Below are 20,310 nucleotides of genomic sequence, written 5' to 3'. Positions count from 1 at the left end.
ACCATCTGCAGAGACCCAGAACAAAAATCATTGGAGTCATCCAAATGACTCTTTCATCCAGTGACCTTCTCAGAGGCTGCAATCAGAACCTTGAGGAGATGATTAAAATTCTGCTGGGATGGGGCAGGTTGAAGCTCCTTGAAGGACGCTGGCAGGAGGTGGATCTGAGAGGGGGGGAGCTGAGGCTGATGCTCTGTGTCTGTGTTACTGATCAGCTCTGAGCTGACTAAAATCAATTTACTGGAGAGCTGACCCCTTGCCCCAGTCCAGCAGAATCTTGCCACACATGCTGAGTCTGGAGGATTATCAGGAATTTGGCAGCCTCTCAAGACGAGCTGCTGGAGTAGGAAAGGGAAAGGCAACCTGGAGGTTGTGTCTGTGGGGAAGGATGGAGGAGCTGCTGGAGAGGCTGAGCTCAGGGAAGAGGAGATTTGTGGGCTTGCAGGTCAAAGGAAAGGGTTCTGCTCCTCTGTGCTGAGACCCCCCAACTGCAATGCTGGGGCCAGCTCTGGAGTCCTCAGCACAGCAGAGACAGGGATGTGTTGGAGGAGGGCTGAGGGAGGCCACAGCTGTGCCCTCTGCTGTGAGGCCAGGCTGTTCAACCCAGAGAAGACTCCAGGGAGAGCTCCTGGTGGCCTTTCAGTCCTTTTGGATGGAAAGAACTTATAAAGCTCATCCAGTCCAACCCCCCCTGCAGTCAGCAGGGACAGCCCCAACTAAAAGCAGGTTGCTCAGAGCCCCAGCCAACCTGACCTGCAGTGGTGCCAGGCATGGGGCAGCTCCCACCTCATCTGAGCAACCTGGGACAGGCTCTCACCACGCTCAGGGGCAAACATCTCTCCCTTCCCTCCAGTCTGCATGTCCCTTTGTTAGTCCCAAACCATCACCCCTTGTCCTGTCACAACAGGCCCTGCTCAGAAGTCTCTCCCTCATCCCTCTTCTCAGCCTCCTTAAGCCACCAGAAGGTCTCCCTGGAGCCTTCTCTTCTCCAGGCTGCACAGTCCCAGCTCTCTCAGCCTGGCCTCGGAGCAGAGGGCTTCCAGCCTTGCCAGCATTGCTGTGGCCTCCTCTGGACTTGCTCTAAGAGGTCTCCATGTCCTTCCTTTGTGCTGAGGACTCCAGATCTGGGTGGCTGAGGGCACATAACTGTATCTGGAGCTCCTGTCCCCTGCAGTGTCAGTGTCACCTCTTTCACTGAGTCATCAGGTCCCAATGACTGCACAATCAGCATCAGCAGCAAAAAGAAGTTAAAGGAGGAGGTGGAAAAAGGGCAGCAAGGGGAATCCTTTCTGGTTATCCTGTGCAGGAAAGGAACTAGGGAGAGATCTTTGCAGAAGTTGGCTTTTCCTTGTCAGCTTTCTGTTGGAATTCTCTGTCTGCCAGTGCCTGAGATGAGCCATGAGCAGCTCATTCCCTTTCATCTCCACTGAGCTGTTCTTTGGCCTCTGTGTTTATAGCTTTTTTTTTGTTTCATTGTTGCTGGGACAGAAGAAAGCTTCAGCCTGAGTTGTTATCAATATTCATCTGCAGACAAGAACGTCCCCAGGAGTCCCCAGGGGAGCTAATGAGGATCAGAGGATTTTCAACTGCCAGCCTGCATGAATTTTTTATGTCCAAAAGTCAACTTCAATACAAAAAAGAAATGAAGTGTCCTGGTAACACATTTAATTCAGGGAAAAGGACTTTTTTGGGGGGGGTGACAGCAGCTGGAGATGAGCCAGGGTGTGCACAGGTGGCCTGGCATGGATCAGCAAGAGTGTGGCCAGCAGGAGCAAGGCAGGGATTGGGCCCTGGGAAGATCACACCTGGAATACTGGAGTCACTTGTGGACCTATCACTCAGAGATGGACATTGAGGGGCTGCAGCAGGTCTAGAGAAGGGCAGTGAAGCTGGGGAAGGAATGGTGAGGAGCAGCTGATGGAGCTGGGGGTGTTGAGGCTGGAGAAAAGCAGGCTGAGGGGAGAGCTTCTCTGCTTCTGAAATAATATGCTCCATAGACTACTTTTGACTTTCCTGAGGTCTAAGGTTCACTGTTTTTTGGGCACATCAGGATAAAAGGATACCTAATTCCATATGTGTCACCTCATTCATGTCTCTTCCTATGATTTTCATGGTTGGATACAACTGTTGGAGGTTTCCAAGTCCCTGCAACATTCGTTTTGCTTCTCAATTTTTACTTGGTTTTAATTGACTTTTCCATTTTAAAATGCTGGCTCTCTGCAGCTGCCTGCAAGGAGGCTGCAGCCAGGTGGGGGCTGGGCTCTGCTGCCAAGGAACAGGTGCCAGGACCTCATCTTGAATACTGTGTTCAGTGTTGGGCTCCCCAGTTGAAGAGGGACAGGGATTTGCTGGAGAGGGTCCAGTGGAGGGCTAGGAGGATGATTAGGGGACAGGAGGGCATGGGTTATGAGGAGAGGCTGAGGGACCTGTTTAGCCTGGAGAAAAGAAGACTCAGAGGGGATTTGATAAACGTTTATAAGTATCTGAAGGCTGCCAGGAGGCAGGGGACAGGCTCTGCTCACAGCTCCCTGGGACAGGACAAGCAGCAATGGGTGTAACCTGCAGCACAGGAGGTTCCAGCTCAACACAAGGGGAAACTTCTTGACTGTAAGGGTCCCAGAGCACTGGCACAGGCTGCCCAGAGAGGTTGTGGAGTCTCCTTCTCTGGAGCCTTTCCAGGCCTGTCTGGCTGTGTTCCTCTGTGCTCTGTGTTAGGTAGCATTGTCCTGCTGTGGCAGGGGGGTTGGACTCAAGGATCTCCTTGGGTCCCTTCCAACCCCTAACATCCTGTGAGCCTATGACAAGAGGCAGTGGCCTCAACCTGCCCCAGGGGAGGTTTAGGTTGGACATGAGGAACAATTTGTTGCCCTTGAGGGTAGTCAAGGCCTGGCCCAAGGGCAGCAGTGGAGTCCTCACCCCTGGAAGGGTTCCTGAGCTGCCTTGCTGAGGGCCATGGTTCGGTGTTGCCCTGGCAGTGCCAGGTTAGGGCTTGAACTCCATGATCTTCAAGATCTCTTCCAACCCAAGCCATTCTGTGATTCCAGGGCTCTCTGCTTTCTCAGAGGCCAGGCAGGAGCTGCCTCTCTGTGGCTGTTTGTTGTTTCTCTTGCCCCTTGGCTTCCATCCCTCGCACACGCCGCAGGCTGCCTTGGCCTCTTATCTGCACTCAGCTTCACGCCGAGTCCATCAGGCAGCCTACAAAAGAAACCTCTTGATGTGTACATGAGCTGCCTTATCACTTCAGCAGTGCCACCACTGAAAGTGTCTGACTGCTTGGGTGACTGCAAATGCCACTCTTAAAATATAGATGAGGCCTCTGAGCTATTTTGGATCCAAACACGGAGCTGGCAGCAAGGACCTTTTTTTTTTGTTGTAATGGGTTAGAATGGCTGAGGGAAGGGGGGAGGAAGGAGTGTCACAATTTGGAGGGGTAATTAACAGCCAAAAATCCCCACTTCACTGTTTCTGAAACTGAAAGATACAGATTTTATAGTAACTGACTGAAAAATGAGCCTTAGGTGAGTGTGTGCAGCCCTCCTGGATTCTGCTGGGCTTGCACAGAGCAAAAGTCATATCCTGATGGTTGCTGCACTGAGTTCTGAAGGTGCTGAGGGGCCTGGAGCAGCTCTGTGAGGAGCAAAGGCTGAGAGCCCTGGGGCTGTGGAGTCTGCAGGAGAGCAGCCCCAGAGGGCATCTGCTCAGTGCTCAGCAACAGCTAAAGGAGCTGTGGGGGGCAAGAGGCTGGGGCCAGGCTCTGCTCAGTGGTGCCAAGGGGCAGAGGGCACAAAGTGGAGTGCAGGAGGTTGCATGTGAAGCTGAGGAGAAGCTTGTTTGGTGTGAGGGTGCTGGAGGGCTGGAGCAGGCTGCCCAGAGAGGTTGTGGAGTCTGCTTGTGTGGAGAGCTTGCAAGTGGCCCTGGGCATTGTGCTGCTGGGCAAGCTGCTGTGGGTGCCCTGCTTTGGCAGGGGGCTTGGACAGGATGATCTCCAGAGGTCACTTCCACTCCCTAGCATGCTGGGATTCAGGGACTCTGGTTTCTGGTGTTGAGCCAGACAGGATGGCAAGGAGGAAGCCCTGAAAGCTCAGCAGCAATAACAGCTCTCAGCAGTTTGATAGAACCCTCACTACCAGCAGTGACTTTGAAGCTCCCTGTGTGAGCTTTCACACACACAACTCAGCGTGCATGAAGTCTAGTGGTCATGGAGGTGTTGGGCAGAAGGTTGGGCTTAGGTGGTCCTGAAGGTGTTTTTCCCAACCTTAACAATTCTAAAGCAGTTTTGTGCCTTCAGACTGCAGTTCCATTTGGCTTTTCCCCTAAAGCTCCAATAGTTGGTCGTTTGCCTGAGAGTTTAGAACATCAGGGCCAGGGAGTTTTGTTTGTTTGGGGATGCAGGAGAAAGTGTCCATCTTAATGGAGATGTCAAGGTAAGGTTGTCTGATGCTCTGATATTAAAATCCCTGCCTTTATTAGGCTCTCCTTTGTCAAAAATAGAGCTGCAGTGCTGACTAACAGCCCCCTTTGGAACATCTCCATGGATTTGGGTCATGCTGTTCCAAAATAGAATCCTAAGTTTTCCTTAGTCTGAGGTTCACTTCTCATTAGGGCAGCACTTGAAGAGCCTTCTCAACACTGTGGAAGCTGCTGAGCTGCTGGGAGCTCTGAACAGGCCCCCAAAGTCTCCTGCCATCTGCTTTTGGATGATGATTTGGGTGGCTTTACAGACACCCAAGCTCAGCACCATCACCTGGTTCTGCTCCTTCTCTTCGTTGCTCAGATGGGGTTTGATGGTGTGTTTGATGTTGAGGGCTTTGAAGATGCTTTGCCAGCAGTTCCTTCATGTCTCTGAGATCAAACAGTGGCACTTTGTGCCTCTCTTCAGGTAGGGGCACAATGAAAACTGGCAAAGGAGATGATCTGCCCTGGGTTTGGGGCAGCTCAAGCAATGGGAATGATTTGAGGTCTTTTGATCACCAAATCAGAAGGAGGTTATTTCTCTTTGCCTTCAGCCTTTTGGAGTTCAGGCTCACTTACCCCTGAGTTAAACTGGAGGCATCACCAAGAGCTTATGCAACAGGCCAACTTCTAGCTGCTTGTTGAAAACAGGTCAGAAAGTCCTGGAATGGTGCAGGCTGGAAAAGAACTTCGAGGTCATCAACCCTTATCCCAATACTGCCAGGGCACCACTAAACCATGACCCTCAGCACCACATCTCCACAGCTCAGAAACTCCTCCAGGCATGAGGACTCCACCACTGCCCTGGGCAGCATGGAGCAGACCTTGACAACCCTTAGGAGCTAGGTCTTGACAATCCCTGCCCTGCTCCTGCTGGCCACACTCTTGCTGATCCAAGCCAGGCTGCTGGTGCCCTTCTTGGCCACCTGGGCACACCCTGGCTCTTCTCCAGCCACTGTCACCAACCACCCCCCCCAGGTCCTTTTCCACTGGGCAGTTTCCAGCTACTCTGTCCTGAGCTTAGAGCCTTCCTGGGGATGTGACCCAAGTGCAGGACCCAGCACCTGGCCTTGTTGAACCTCATCCCATTGGCCTCACTTATGGATCCAGTCAGGCCAGGTCCCTTTGCAGAGCCTTCCAAGCCTTCAGCAGATCAACACTGCCACCCTATTTAGAATCATCTGCAAGCTTACCAAGGGTGCACTCACTTCCCTCATCCATATCAGGTGCTAATGAAGCCTGTTCCCAAAATGTGGAGTGGAGTCAGTGTCCTCCCTCACCCCTGCTGGGTGGCAGTAGGAGCTGGTGCAGCGTCTGAGGGAGCTGAGTGTCTGCTGGATGTTTAGTTCAGGGCTGATGTGCAGCTGTTCACGTCCTGCTCTGTCTCTCTGTTTCCCTCAGGGAATGGTGCTGTCTGCTGAGTACATCAAGAAGAAACTGGAGCAAGAAATGGTGCTGTCTCAAGCCTTTGGACGAGATTTGGTGAGTCTGAGTTTGCTTCTCTCCTTGCAGGCTCCACAGAAGGTGACATTTTCAGAAGGTAATGGTTTGAGGGAAATCTCCATGGCCCTGAATCTCTTGTACTAATTTCTTACATATTCTGTTCCATTCTCTCTGGGTTGCCAGGGCAGGCAACTAGTTACATAGAATCCCAGCATGAGAGGCTTGGAAGGGAGCTCTGGAGATCAGCCAGCCCAAGCCCCTGCCAAAGCAGGGCACCCACAGCAGCTTGCCCAGCAGCACAATGCCCAGGGGCACTTGCAAGCTCTCCACACAAGCAGACTCCACAACCTCTCTGGGCAGCCTGCTCCAGCCCTCCAGCACCCTCACACCAAACAAGCTTCTCCTCAGCCTCACATGCAACCTCCTGCACTCCACTTTGTGCCCTCTGCCCCTTGGCCTGGCCCTGGGCACCACTGACAAGTGCCTGGCCCCAGCCTCTTGTCCCCCACAGCTCCTTTAGCTGTTGCTGAGCACTGAGCAGATGCCCTCTGGGGCTGCTCTCCTGCAGGCTCCACAGCCCCAGGGCTCTCAGCCTTTGCTCCTCACAGAGCTGCTCCAGTTCTCCAAAGAGCCTTTTATTTTGGAGCCCCCAGTACTGCAGTGCTGATTGTTTTTAACTCAGGCTGAGTCAAGTCCCATTTGGTGGCTGTGCAGGAGAAGGAACATTAAAAGCAAATCAAGAAGAACTGAAACCCCATCTCTGTGGAGATTCTCTTTGGAGATGGCACCAGGATGCCATGCTGACTGCCCCTGTGTGCACATTTCTTGTGCTAGGAAGCTATCAGAGAACCCAAGAGAGGTGTTAGGAAGCAGCTTACCTTGGTTTATGTGTCAGTAAGCTCAGAGTCTTGTCCCCCTTGGGGAAGTTAATTCTGAGCTACCTCATTCCCTGCTGGCATGCAGCTGTCCTTTCCTCATGCCCAAAGAGTGCCCATGGGGACATTAGCAGCAGCTCAAGGGAGAAGGAAAAGCAGCATGAAAGCTTCAGTGGTTCGCTGTAAGTAGAATGTCACAACAGTCAACCTTGAAGTGTCTGCCTGGAGATGTTTGGGACATGCAGGGAGGAATGTGCAGGCATCTGGCTTCTTTATGAGGGGCTTTATTCTTCCCTCTGCTCTGCTGAGCCCCAGCCTGCAGTGCTGGGGCCAGTTCTGGGGTCTCAGCACAGCAGAGACAGGGACATGTTGAAGCAGGGACAAATGAGGTCACAGCTGTGAGACCAGGCTGAGAGAGTTGGGGCTGTGCAGCCTGGAGAAGAGAAGGCTCCAGGGAGACCTTCTGGTGGCCTTTCAGTGCTTAAAGCAGCTGAGAAGAAAGCTGGAGACAGACTTCTGAGCAGGGCCTGTTGTGACAGGCCAAGGGGTGATGGTTTGGAGCTAACAAAGGGAGCTTCAGACTGGAGAGATGTTTGCCCCTGAGGGTGGTGAGAGCCTGTCCCAGGTTTCCCAGAGAGGTGGGAGCTGCCCCATGCCTGGCACCATTGCAGATCAGGTTGTTTGGGGCTCTGAGCAACCTGCTCTGGTTGGGGCTGTCCCTGCTGAGTGCAGGGGGTTGGACTGGATGAGCTTGAGAGGTGCCTTCAGCCTAAAGCAGTGAGCTGTTACTGTTGGCAAGGTTCTGCTGATGTGCTGCAGAGCTGGGAGGGGATGGTGACAGTCAAAGCTCTGTATGTGATAAGCAGTATCCTGTTCTGCTCCACAGACCCCTTCTGATCACTCCCATTCTGGAGTTCTCTGGAAGAGCCAAATTTTTGGGGTTTGTGGGCTGAAACCTTTCAGTCTGACCTCAAATTCTTGCTTGATTTGTTGTTGCTTCTTTTCAGGGGAGAGGCACCAAACACTATGGCCTGATCGTGGTTGGGCATTCCCTGGGGGCTGGCACAGCTGCCATCCTGTCCTTCCTCCTGCGTCCTCAGTACCCCTCCCTGAAGTGCTTTGCCTATTCTCCTCCAGGTGGGCTTCTGAGGTAGGTTTTGGGCCAGGGGTGAGAGGGAGAGGAGAGGAAGTAGTTGTAGCTTGTTGCTATCCTCTTTAGGGTGCTGTGAGGAGCAGAAGACAGGTCTCTGTTTTGAGAAGCACACATGAAGATGGAGAGGAGTTGATGTAGGAGCTGAGAGTGATTGGCAGCCTCTACTCTGTGTCATTTTGGAGTTTAGGTTCTGCTGGCAGCTTGCTGCTCTCCTGATTATTCTGGTTTGTGACTGAGTTGTCCATAGTTGGCTCTCATCTCACCCTGACCAGTGGCAAATGGAGGTTGAGTGGTCGAATGTGAGGCAGTTTCCTCATCCTCTGCACGATGTCCTCTCCTCATCTGCTCCCAACAGACAGGAGAGATATGAAAGACCCAACACAGATGTCTCCATCAATTGGCTCTGCTTGTTTGGATTCCTTTTGTAGGTGACAAACCCTGGCACTGCTGGGGTGTGTTTTCTGCCCTTCTAAAGTGGGTGCCTAAAATGGGCCAGCGAGGTTGTGCTGCTCGGGTTCCTGTTCCTCTTCCTCAGCTATAGGTGGAATCTAAAGTAGCTGCCTTGGAGATCTCTGAAGAGAGAGCTATGGTGGAGTCCTCCCACTCTAAATTGGACCAGACCTGCTGGTCATGTTATCTGTATGGCAGCCAAACAAAAACATCCCACTCGATTGCTGTGAGGTGAGATAAGGTCTTTCTAGTCATGACAGACAGCCTGGGGGCACTCAAAAGCAGCTGTGGCTTATCACAAGCTTCTTGAGATAGTTCCTGCATCATGTTCCAGCAGCAGCCAAGGGTTTGAAACCATCCTGCTAACCAATCTTGGCATGATGATAATCCCTGGTCTTCTGCAGCTCTAAAGGAGGTGCTCTGGAGAATGTTTCACCAGAGTTTTATAGCTTGCTGCTCAGAGCTTCCACCCTCAGCCCTCTGAGCTCTGCTGTGTCACCTCAGCTCTGAGCTTGCAGAGTTTAAGGAGGTGCCTCTGGCTGCCACACGTTTGTGGCACTGTGTGTCATGCCCAGGGTCATCTCTAGGTCAGTGGTGCAACCTCTGTCTGGTTCAGAGAGACCTCTGGGAAGGCTGCAGAACCAACTCCTCATAGCTTGGCAGCCTTAATTCCCTCTTGGTACTCAGGCTGCTGCAGAAAATGGCCATCTTACTTCTGCTGTGTCTTTGTAAGGTAGTCAGAGGGGCTCAGCAATCTCCTGGGCTATCTTCTTCCTCTCTGTTGTCCTGGCCATTCCCAAACTCTTGGAGAAGTGCCTCCTTTTCCAAGCATTTTCAGAGCCATATGTGGAGTAAATGCTGCTGGGAGCAGAGGATGTGTGGACCAGGCTTGCTTCTACTGAGGTGCAGGTCCTTGAGCAGCTTGGGTTGTGGGGTTTACAACCCTGGCAAGTTGGGAATGAGGTGCAGTTTGCCAGTGAAACACTGTTTGCTTCTTCTTGGTCCTCTTTCTCTTCCAGTGAGGATGCCATGGAGTATTCAAAAGAGTTTGTGACTGCAGTCGTGCTTGGCAAAGATCTAGTGCCCAGGCAAGTGGGGAAGTGGCTGAATTTCTTGCTGAGTGCCTGCTGCTCTGTACCAGAGTCACCTATCTCCTAGCACAAGCACCTAGGTCATAGCTGGCTCCAGTTTCCTCACTTAACCTGTCCTTGTGTGCTTCTTACTTGTCTTGATAGAATCACAAGCTCTTGGCATTGTTTGGGTTGGAAAAGGCCTCTAAGATCATCAAGTCCAACCATCCACCCAACAGCAGCATGGCATAGAATCATTAAGGTTGGAAAAGACCTCTTAAGGTCATCACTTTCAGCCCAGCACCACCATGGCCACTAAACCATGTCCCCAGGTGCCATGGCCACGTGGTGTTTTAAACTCCTCCAGGGATGGTGACTCCACTACCACCTTGGGCAGCCTGTTCCAGGGCTTGACAACCTTTTCAGCAAAGAAATTGTTTCTCACATCCAACCTGAACCTCCTCTAAGGCAGTTTGAGGCCATTTCCTCTTGTCCCATCACCTGCTACTTGGGAGAAGAGCCCTGGTGCCCTGTATTGCTGCATCTTTTACCTGGCCACCTCTGTTGGCATTTCCCTCCCCATCTGCCAGCTGCCTGTATGAAAGGCATGGGAGAAATCCTACCCCTGATGACACTTAGCTGACATATCAGTGCCATCCTCCTGCTTGTTCATCTCATCCTCTTTACACTCTGCCCTGAACTAGATGTGCTGTCATCTCATTTGGTGCTGCCTGTGCCTGAGCAGCTGTTCCATATCACCTCACATCTCTGAACCAGTCTTCCCTCATTTCTTCTCTCTTGGCATTTCTCAACCTCTCATCATCTCCTGGGACATGTTCTGAACTGGGAGCCAGACAGCTTTGGGTTTTACTTGTGCTTCTGTCCTGCTGTGTGACCTCAGATAAATGGTGCTGTTTCTGTCTGTCCAATCCAAGGCCTGTAGAAGTGAGTGGAGGAGAAGCAGACCTTGGCACTGAATGTGCCTTTTGGTAGGACCAGAGCTTGTCCTTCCTGTCATTACTTACATAGCTCCATGTCACCTTCCTAACTTCACCTCCTGTGTCATCCTGTACTTGGTTCTTGCTCACTTCTTTCTGTGACTGCATCATCTCCCTCCTTATCTGCTCACTGCCCTCTCTCCTCTCTCTATTCACTGCTCTGATTCTGCTGTTACATTTCATACTTGGTTGTGGTCACCACGGTGGCCTCTTAAACACTGCTGCTGAGGGATGCCACAGCCCTCAGGGATAATGTGAACTGATCCACACGATGGTGGTCAGATCTCCTGTAACCTGCTGTGTCCCCCTGTGGTTCTGCTCCCTTGTCCACCCCTTATAAACATCTCCTTCTCCCCCCAGAATTGGGCTGTCTCAGCTGGAGGGATTTCGCCGGCAGCTCCTGGACGTTCTTCAAAGAAGTAACAAACCAAAGGTGAGAGGAAAAAGATGTTCAAGGCCAGCTTAGATGAGGCCTTGAGCAGCCTGATCTAGTGAGGAGGGGTTCCTGCCCATGGCAGGGAGGTTGAACTAGATGGTGTTGAAAGGTCCCTTCCAACCCATTCTGTGGATCTATGATGAACTCCCCTGAGGTGAGTCTCTGATCGGAGGTGATGCTTTTAGTGTCACACAGCAGCCCTGCAGGCTTCTCCTGCCTTCCAGCTCTCCTCAGCTCACACAGAATCACAGAGTGATAGGGGTTGGAAGGGACCTGTGGAGATCATCCAGTCCAACCCTTCTGCCAGAGCAGGTTCACCTAGAGCAGGTTGCACAGGACAGCATCCAGGCACGTTTTGAATGACTCTAGAGATGGAGACTTCATTTATTCTCTGTGCAGCCTGCTCCAGTGCTCCTCCACCTTCAGTGTAAAGTTCCTCCTCATGTTTAGGTCCATTGTGACTGTTGCTGAGGTGACCAGAGGAGTGGTGGTGGGAGCTGGAAGGCAGCTAGAGAGGTCAGGCCAAAGGGCTGCATTCTTTGCAGGCAGTGTGGTCGTTCTAGCTCATGCTTTAAGTTCACTGTCACAGGCCTACAACAACTGAGCAGGAGATGTTCCTGTCTGAGTCTGGTTTGAGGTCTGTGCCTCCAGCTGGAGCTCTTCTTGGCTGGAAACAAATGGTAGCAGACTGAGAAGGACAAGAGTTGTCTGCTGGCAGCCACTGCTGAGTGCTGCCTGGGTGGTGCTGCTCGAGGGTAAGCTCTCTGCTGATGGCCTGGAGATGTGGGAATTTATTCCTGCCCAAGCTTCTTTACCAGGACACTGAGGTGCAAAAACATCAAGCGTGAAGGTGTTAGGGGTAAGGAGTTAGAGAAAGGACCTGGACTTGATGATCTGTGAGGTCTCTTCCAACCCTGATGATACTGTGATACTGTGATAAAACGAGCTTGTAGAGCCATGGAGGATTTGGGTTGGAAAATACCTCCAATTTGAGTCCAACTTTTAACCCAGCACTGCCAGGGCACCACCAAACCATGGCACTCAGCACCGCAGCCCTGCAGCTCAGAAACCCCTCTGGGGATGGGGACTGCACCACTGCCCTGGGCAGCCTGGGCCAGCCCTTGACAACCCTCAAGAGCAGCACTTTTTTCCTCATGTCCAACCTAAACCTCCCCTGGGGCTACTTGAGGCCATTTCTTCTTGGCCTGTCCTTGTTCCTTAGTAGAAGAGCCCAAGCCCTCAGCTGGCTCCAGCCTCCTTGCAGGCAGCTGCAGAGAGCCAGAAGCTCTCCCCTCAGCCTCCTTTCCTCCAGCCTCAACACCCCCAGCTCCCTCAGCTGCTCCTTACCATTCCTGTTCTCCAGACCCTTCCCCAGCTTTGTTGCCCTTCTCTGGCCCTGCTCCAACCCCTCACTGTCCTCCTCGAAGCAAGGAGCCCAAACCCAAATACCAACTCTGCTTGTTCTCAGTGTTCTTTTTATCTCCTCACCCTTTCTCCTTCCCTCCTCTCGTGTCGACCAGTGGCGAATCATTGTGGGTGCTACCAAATGCATCCCCAAGTCTGAGCTGCCCGAGGAGACAGAAGAGAACTCTGTGAGCAGTAACCGCCTGTGGACCCACCCCAGCGACCTGACCATCGCCCTCTCGGCCAGCACTCCTCTCTACCCTCCCGGCCGCATCATCCACGTGGTGCACAACCACCCCGCAGAGCAGTGCTGGTGAGTCACACAGCCACACAGGCTGCAAGGCGCCTCCAGACATCAGCCAGCCCAACCCCCCTGCCAAAGCAGCAGCACCCAGGGTAGTTCACTCAGGAATGCATCCAGAAGGGTTTGGAGCATCTCCCACAGAAGGAGACTCCACAGCCTCTCTGAGCAGCCTGCTCCAGAGCTGTGTTACCCTCACTGTAAAGAAGTTTCTCCTCACATTGAGGTGAAACCTTCTATGTTCCAGTTTGTAGCTGTTGCTCCTTGGCTTATTGCTGCTGACCACCCAAAAGAGGTTGGCCCCAGCCACCCGACACCCACCCCTCAGGTATTTGTACACATTGCTCAGATCTTCTGTTCTCCACACTAAACAGCCCCAGGGCTCTCAGCCTCTCTCCACAGGGGAGATGCTCAAGTCCTCCAATCATCCTCGTGGCTCTCCACTGGACTCTCTTTAGCAGGTCCCTGTCTCTCCTGCACTGGGGAGCCCAAAGCTGGCACAGTATTCCAGGTGTGGTCTCACCAGGACAGAGTAGAGGGGCAGAAGAACCTCCCTAGCCCTGCTGGCCACACTTTTTCTTGCAGCACCCCTGGCTGCCATTGGCTCTCTTGGCCACCAGGGCACGTTGCTGGCCCGTGCAGAACTTGCTGCCCACCAGCACTCCAAGGTCTTTCTCCACGGAGGTGCTTTCTAGCAGGGCAGCCCCAACCTGCACTGCTGCCTGCTGTTATTCTGTGAGCCTGGGGAGAGCTGGGCACAAAACACTCTTCTGGTGGCCAAGGCAGTAGGCCACCTCTAAAGGGGTGATGCTGACAGCAATCACATCAGTGCTGTTGGGTTTGAAGGATGCTCCTGGCACTGTTGGCTGGGCAGAGGTTTGGATCATTGGCAGGACCATGCCTAAGTGAATATCTGCTGCTTTCTGTTGCAACCTCTTGGTGAGGCACTGGAAGAGGCTGCCCAGGTGGAATCACCATCCCAGGAGGTGTTCAAAAAGGGAGTAGATGTGGCACTTCAGGATGTGCTTTGGTGATTGTGGTTGGGCTTGGTGATCTCAGAGGTCTTTTCCAACCTTGATGATTCTATGATTCTGTTCCTTTTGCATGCCAAAATATTGGCCTGCTCTTTCATCCTGCTTTACCCCCTCTGTTTGGAGCTGAACTTCTCTTGCAGCTGAGAGGAGATTGTCCCTGTGGACTGGGCACTGATGAGTCCACCCCTGGAATCCTGGAGTCAGTTTTGGGCCCCTCACTCCAAGAAGGACATTGAGGGGCTGCAGCAGGTCCAGAGAAGGGCAACAAAACTGGGGAAGGGTCTGGAGAACAGGAATGGTGAGGAGCAGCTGAGGGACCCTGGGGGTGTTGAGGCTGGAGGAAAGGAGGCTGTGAGGAGAGCTTCTGGCTCTCTGCAGCTGCCTGCAAGGAGGCTGGAGCCAGCTGGGGGTTGGGCTCTTCTACTAAGGAACAAGTGCCAGGATAGGAGGAAACAGCCTCAAGTAGCCCCAGGGGAGGTTTAGGTTGGACATGAGGAACTATTTGTTGCCATTGAGGGTTGTCAAGGCCTGTCCCAGGCTGCCCAGGGTGGTAGTAGAGTCCCCGTTGCTGGAGGGGTTTGAGAGCTGTGGTGCTGAGTGCCATGGTTTGGTGGTGCCCTGGCAGTGCTGGGTTCAGGGTTGGACTTCATGATCTTAAGGGGCTTTTCCAGCATAAAGGATTCTGTGATTCCCTGTTTGCAGCTGCTGTGACCAAGAGGACCCCACTTACTTTGCCATCTGGGGTGACAATAAGGCCTTCAATGAAGTGATCATCTCGCCAGCTATGCTGCACGAACACCTCCCCTACGTGGTCATGGAAGGGCTCAACAAGGTAACACAGGGAGCTGGGCTGGAGGGGCAGTCAGGATGCCTTGGCATGGGCCATGAAGTCTACAGGAGAGGAAGTGCTTGCCCAGGAGTGTTGGGTGTTTAAATCCAGAAGGCCACTTGCTATAGAGGGCAGGAGAGAGGAAGGTTGTACTTTGGGTCGGTCAGGCTGTTAGAGCTGAGTGTAAGGAGATGGGGCAAAGGAGTGTAGATCTCTTTCCCCAGACCCAGCATCCCAGACTAGGTGGTCTTCCCAAATCTCATCACCCTGTGAAGTTGGGAACTGTTTGGCTCCATCTCTCTGGAGCTGCCCATTACAGGCTGCAGCATTGGTGACATCCAAGCTACAAGAGAAGTTCTCCACGCTGTGACTTTAGTCCCTCTCTTAGTCTGAGAGGTCATTGAGCTGCAGAGGAGTTGTACTAAGTGTCCTTTAAAGGTTCCCTTCCACCCCAACCCGCTCTGGGATGATGAAGAATGGTTGTGGAGCAGGTCTGAGCCACTAAGCTACAGCTCTTGGCCATGGAGATTGGGCCAAGTCTCCTCTGTCCTGCTGGTCTGAAAGCTTCTCCTTTCAGCTTCCCTCCAGTCACTTGCTCAGCACTGGATTCCCAGCAGGGCATCCTGACAGGTTAGATGATGTCAGAATTCATGGATACAGTCTCTTATCTCAAGCCCTTGCCCTGTGTTGGCAGATGATGTTGGTAAGGAAGAAGCCAACGCAGCTGCTCTCAAGTCCTGAGCTGAGGAAAGCAAAGCTAAAGCTCTGTGGTTCCTCTGCTTGCTTTCACCAGGTCTTGGAGAACTACAACAAGGGGAAAACAGCTTTACTTTCTGCTGCCAAAGTGATGGTGAGTCCTACAGAAGTAGATCTCACCCCAGAGTTGATCTTCCAGAGCCAGCCCTTACCGAGTGGACCCTCGGTGCAGATTGGAACTGGAGCCATTACAGTGGACAGAAGGAACAGCAGCACCAAGTAAGGAGATACCTCTGGTTTCTCTGAAGGGTTGGTGGCTCTAGGGCTGGGTCCTCTTTCTCTTGGGGGTCTTGTGATCAATGTTTGTGAGGTGAAAAATACAGATCATGGGGTTACTTTTGTGGGACTTTGACTTCTCCTCTCCTGGGCTGATCCCCAGCAGGAAGGGCAGGCAGCAGGTGGAGGGGAGGGATTCTGTCTCTCTGGTCTGCTGAGACCACACTTGCAGTGTTGGGGCTAGCTCTGGACTCCTCAGCACAGTAGAGACCTGTTGGAGTTGGTCCCAGTGAAGGTCAGTGATGATAGGAGAGCTGGAAGCTCTCTGCTGTGAGGCCAGGCTGTGAGAGAGTTGAAGTTGTTGAGCCTGGAGAAGAGAAGGCTCCAGGGAGACCTTCTAAAAGCCCAAGAAGAAAGATGGGGACAGGCTTTGGAGCAGGGCCTGTTGTGACAGGACAAGGGGTGATGGTTTGAAACTCAGAAGGATATTCACAGTGGAGAGATGAAGAAATAGGTGAGAGAAGGATTTGTCTGCACGTGTGAAGCCCACACCATAGCTTTGGGTGCTTCACTCAGAAGCACTTCAGGTTTGACTGAGAGCAGAACCATGTCCAAAGTCAAAATGGTGCTTGAGAGGGCAGACTGCCAGAAGGAAGGGGAAGATGGGCAAGAACCTGAGCTTGCAAGGGACAGAAACTGTACCTGAGACTTTCAGCTGGGAGGATGAAAGAGGACTTTCAGCTAAGAGGTTTCCTGCAGCTGTAGATGGCTTTGGTTAGAGCAGCAAAGTGTCCTCAGTGTGCCCAAGACTTGGTTCTTCTGGCTGTTGTGGGCAGTGATGTGGCCTCACAGAGCCACAGAATGGTACAGGTTGGAAGTGACCTCTGGAGATGCTTTAGCCCAGCACCCCTGTCAAGGCAGTGTCACCTAGAGACAGTCACACAGGAACACATCCAGGTGGGTTTGGAATGTCTCCAGAGATAAGGACTCCATCACCTCTCTGGGCAGCCTGTTCCACCACCCTTACATTGAAGAAGTTCCTCCTTGTGCTCAGGTGGAACTTCTGATGTTCAAGTTGGTGCCCATTCCCCCTTGCCTTGTCCCTGGGCACCACTGAGCAAAGCCTGGTCCCATCCTCCTTGAAGTATTGATCAGCATTAGGCAGAATAGAATAGAATAGAATAGAATCAACCAGGTTGGAAGACACCTCCAAGCTCATCCAGTCCAACCTAGCACCCAGCCCTGGCCAATCAGCCAGACCATGGCACTAAGTGCCTCAGCCAGGCTTTTCCTGAACACCTCCAGGGATGGTGACTCCATCACCCAGCCTATTCCAATGCCAATCACTCTCTCTGGAAAGAACTTCCTCCTAACATCCAGCCTAGACCTCCCCATTGATCAGATCCCTCTCAGGCTGCTCTTCTCCAGCCTAAACAACCCCAGGTCTTTCCTTGTCAGAGAGGTGTCTCAGTCCCCTCAGCATCTTTGTAGCCCTTTGCTGTACCTTCTCCACCAAGTCCCTGTCCTCCTTAAACTGAGGAGCCCAGAACTGGACCCAGTACTCCAGCTGTGGCCTCACCAAGGCAGAGTAGAGGGGAAGGAGAACCTGGCCACACTCTTCTTCATGCCCAGCAAGAGACCATTGGCCTTCACTGGCCACAGGGGCACATTGCTGGCTCATGGGCACCCTGATGTCCACCAGGTCCTTTCCCTCAGAGCTGCCCTGCAGCAGATCAGTCCTCAATGACCCATGGGGTCGTTCTTCCCCAGCTGCTGGAGTGTACACACTTGGCCTTGTTGAACTTCATAACATCTCTCTCCACCCAGCTCCTTCCCCACCCGTCTTTTGCTGCTGCTGCTGCTACTCCCCTCCCGTGTTTCGCTGCTGCTCCTCCTCCCCTCCCGTGTTTTGCTGCTGCTCCTCCTCCCCACTTGTGTTTTGCTGCTGCTGCTCCTCCCCACTCGTGTTTTGCTGCTGCTGCTCCTCCCCTCCCGTGTTTTGCTGCTGCTGCTCCTCCCCACTCGTGTTTTGCTGCTGCTCCTCCTCCCCTCCCGTGTTTTGCTGCTGCTGCTCCTCCTCCCCACTTGTGTTTTGCTGCTGCTCCTCCTCCCCTCCCGTGTTTTGCTGCTGCTGCTCCTCCTCCCCACTCGTGTTTTGCTGCTGCTCCTCCTCCCCTCCCGTGTTTTGCTGCTGCTGCTCCTCCTCCCTTCCCGTGTTTTGCTGCTGCTCCTCCTCCCCTCCCGTGTTTTGCTGCTGCTCCCCTCTCGTGTTTTGCTGCTGCTGCCCCCCCCCTTTTTTGCTGCCCCCCCCATTTTTTTTGCTCCTCCCCCCCTCTTTTGGCTGCTGCTTCCCCCCCATTCCCTCTTTTGGCTGCTCCCCTCCACCCCTCTTTTTTTGGCTGCTGCTCTCCTCTCCTTTTTTTTGCTCCCTTCTTCTTTTGCTCCCTCTCCACTCCCCCATTTGCCCCCCCCTCCCCCCCGTCTGCCTTCATCACCTTGCCTCTTCCCCGCTGCAGGAGCAAGTCCCACTCTGAAATCAGCTTGGAGGGCTTCTACGAAACCAAGCCAGCCTCTCCCGTGCAGAAGGACCCGGTGGAGCTGCTGCTGCTGGACACGAAGGAGAGACTGTCGGTGGAGCTGCAGGACCGCCGAGCTCCCCTGGCCACCATGGAGAGCCTCTCGGACAACGAATCCATCTACAGCTTCGACTCCCGCCGCTCCTCGGGCTTCAGGAGCATCCGGGGCTCCCCCAGCCTCCATGCTGTCATGGAGAAGGACGAGACCCACTGCTTTTACATAGACCCCGCTATCCCGGAGGAGAATCCCTCCCTCAGCTCCAGGACAGAGCTGCTGGCTGCTGACAGCCTCTCCAAGCACTCCCAGGAGACTCAAGCTCCCGACAACGTCCTCAACAGCGGCGGCACCACGCCCCAGCGCCGCTGCAGCGAGGCGGGGGCCAGCAGCGAAGGGGATCACCTGTCCTTGGCTGGCCCCAGGGAGGAGCTGACCCTCCAAAACGGACGTCTGAGCGATGTCCCCAGTCCCCAAGTGCTGGAGTTTGCTGAGTTCATAGACAGCCTCTTTAATTTGGATAGCAAAAGCAGCTCCTTCCAGGACATCTACTGCATGATGGTGTCAGACAGCTCCAGTGACTTTGCAGAGCTGCCCAAGTCGGTCAGTGAACAGGAGATCCTCTTGAGGGCACAGTATGAACCCAACCTAGTCCCAAAGCCCCCAAGGTTGTTTGCAGGCTCAACAGATCCTTCCTCGGGCATCTCTGTCTCACCTTCTTTCCCCCTTAGTTCATCTGGAGAGCTCATGGACATCACCCCCACAGGTGTGAGCAGCCAGGAGTGCCTGGCCACTGACAAAATCCGGACTTCCACTCCTTCTGGGCCTGTAACCAGCCCTGCCAAGCAGGATGACCTCATGATTTCAGCCCTCTAGTGCCAGGGGGTAAAAAGGGGGTTGCAGCTCCAAGAGCTGATCCCATAGGCTGAGCGCTGGGATGGGTAATCCGTGGAGGGAGGTGGTCACTGGGCAGTTTGGATTGGAGGAGACAGCTGCTGGAAGGGTTCCTTCTGGGCTGTGTGACAAGAGTTGGGGGCACACTGGTGTCTGGAAGGATGGATTGTGCTCAGAGCTGGGAGAAGAAGTGGTGGTGGTTGCTCCACTAAGAGGAGCTTGGGTTGCTTAAGGTGGATGTGAGTTCCCTACCTCAGCCTGCCTCGTTTGTGAGGCAGATTCTTTGCCCCCTACCCCAGGGCACCTGCTGAGTTGGGGAGTGAGACCCCCACCCCCTCACCTTGCTTCATGGAATCCTCAGGGTGTGGGGGTGAAGGGGTGGATTCTCTGAAGCTTGAGGATTGCAAGGTCTGTGTGTGTGGAGGGGGTGGTGGTCCAGAGCAGGTCACCCCCACCCCTGCCCTTGGTACCGTGTCGGTGGTCATGGAAATGAGGGGATTGAGACTTTGGGCCCTATTGCACTACCACATGGATCTGGCCCAAGATCCAATCCCTCAGCCTTTCCATGGGGCTTCTCTCCTCTTTCAAAGCCATTTTGGGGGGGTAGAGGGGAGGCTGTGATCTCCCCAGATGCAGTCTCCCCTCTCCCCTGGCCAGACACAGCAAGGACGGGGCTGGCACTGTGTTTAATAACTCCCCTTGAGTACTTCTGTCTTCAGTGACCAGCAGGGCTGCTTCCAAGAGGGAAGGAAACACTGTTCTGAAGAGCCAAAGCCCTCTGCCACCTTCCCCTCTTTCACCAGAAGAGTTCTCCTGGATCTCACCACCCATCACTTCTCAGTTCCCTGGACCACTCTGAGCTGGCACAGTTCCTGCAGGACTCGACAGGATTCTCATCTCAGAGCTGCATGGATGGATCAACTTGGAAGAATTCCAACATTTCTCAATACCCAGTGTTATTTTCCAGAGCCTGGGAAGCTACTCCTGGCCTCTGCTTGGGTCCTCACAACCACCCCATATGCAGTCATCACAAATCAGTGCCAGCCTCTTATCAGTGGCAGTTCAGGGAGAAGATGAACTTTGACTAAGTATTGAAATCTTTTGTATGTTTACAGAGCTGCTAAGCTGCCTTTTTTTTTTTGGGGGGGGGGAGGGGGGTGGAGGTGGGGGAAAGGTATTTATTAAGCAAACAAGGAGCAAAAAGCATGTTCATTCTCTCTTTCCTGTGCTTGGCTCCCTTCTGGGACTGAGAGGAGAGAGGGGATGTGCAGCTAGGAGTGTGTAATGCCCCTGCTTTTAAAGCAAATTAGAGCTGGGGAGGTGTAAGGGGGTGGGGGAAGAAGGGAGGAAGCTGCACACAGCCCTCACCCAACCTCCCACTTGCACAACACCTTGGCAAAGCTTGACCAAGTGGCTACTAAATCCACC

The 20,310-nt window shown here is 53.3% G+C and overlaps 1 protein-coding gene across 5 annotated transcripts in view; it reads left to right on the top strand.

Annotated features, from left to right (window-relative positions):
* DAGLA (diacylglycerol lipase alpha) overlaps positions 1 to 19,996 on the top strand; it is a 131,737-nt gene extending 111,741 nt beyond the window's left edge. For all 5 annotated transcript variants that reach the window (XM_064163311.1, XM_064163312.1, XM_064163309.1 and 2 more), the window contains 8 exons: positions 5,854 to 5,934; positions 7,778 to 7,920; positions 9,393 to 9,461; positions 10,802 to 10,874; positions 12,398 to 12,594; positions 14,319 to 14,448; positions 15,239 to 15,420; positions 17,934 to 19,996. In XM_064163311.1, coding sequence (XP_064019381.1) covers positions 5,854 to 5,934; positions 7,778 to 7,920; positions 9,393 to 9,461; positions 10,802 to 10,874; positions 12,398 to 12,594; positions 14,319 to 14,448; positions 15,239 to 15,420; positions 17,934 to 18,864 — 1,806 coding nt within the window. In that variant the 3' untranslated portion in view covers positions 18,865 to 19,996. The remainder of the gene's footprint in view (positions 1 to 5,853; positions 5,935 to 7,777; positions 7,921 to 9,392; positions 9,462 to 10,801; positions 10,875 to 12,397; positions 12,595 to 14,318; positions 14,449 to 15,238; positions 15,421 to 17,933) is intronic.
* The last annotated feature ends 314 nt before the right edge of the window (positions 19,997 to 20,310 follow it).

Source organism: Pogoniulus pusillus, chromosome 24 (genome assembly GCF_015220805.1).
Source record: "Pogoniulus pusillus isolate bPogPus1 chromosome 24, bPogPus1.pri, whole genome shotgun sequence".
In the NCBI taxonomy this organism is placed as follows: Eukaryota; Metazoa; Chordata; class Aves; order Piciformes; family Lybiidae; genus Pogoniulus; species Pogoniulus pusillus.
This window is presented reverse-complemented; position numbering and strand designations above follow the sequence as displayed.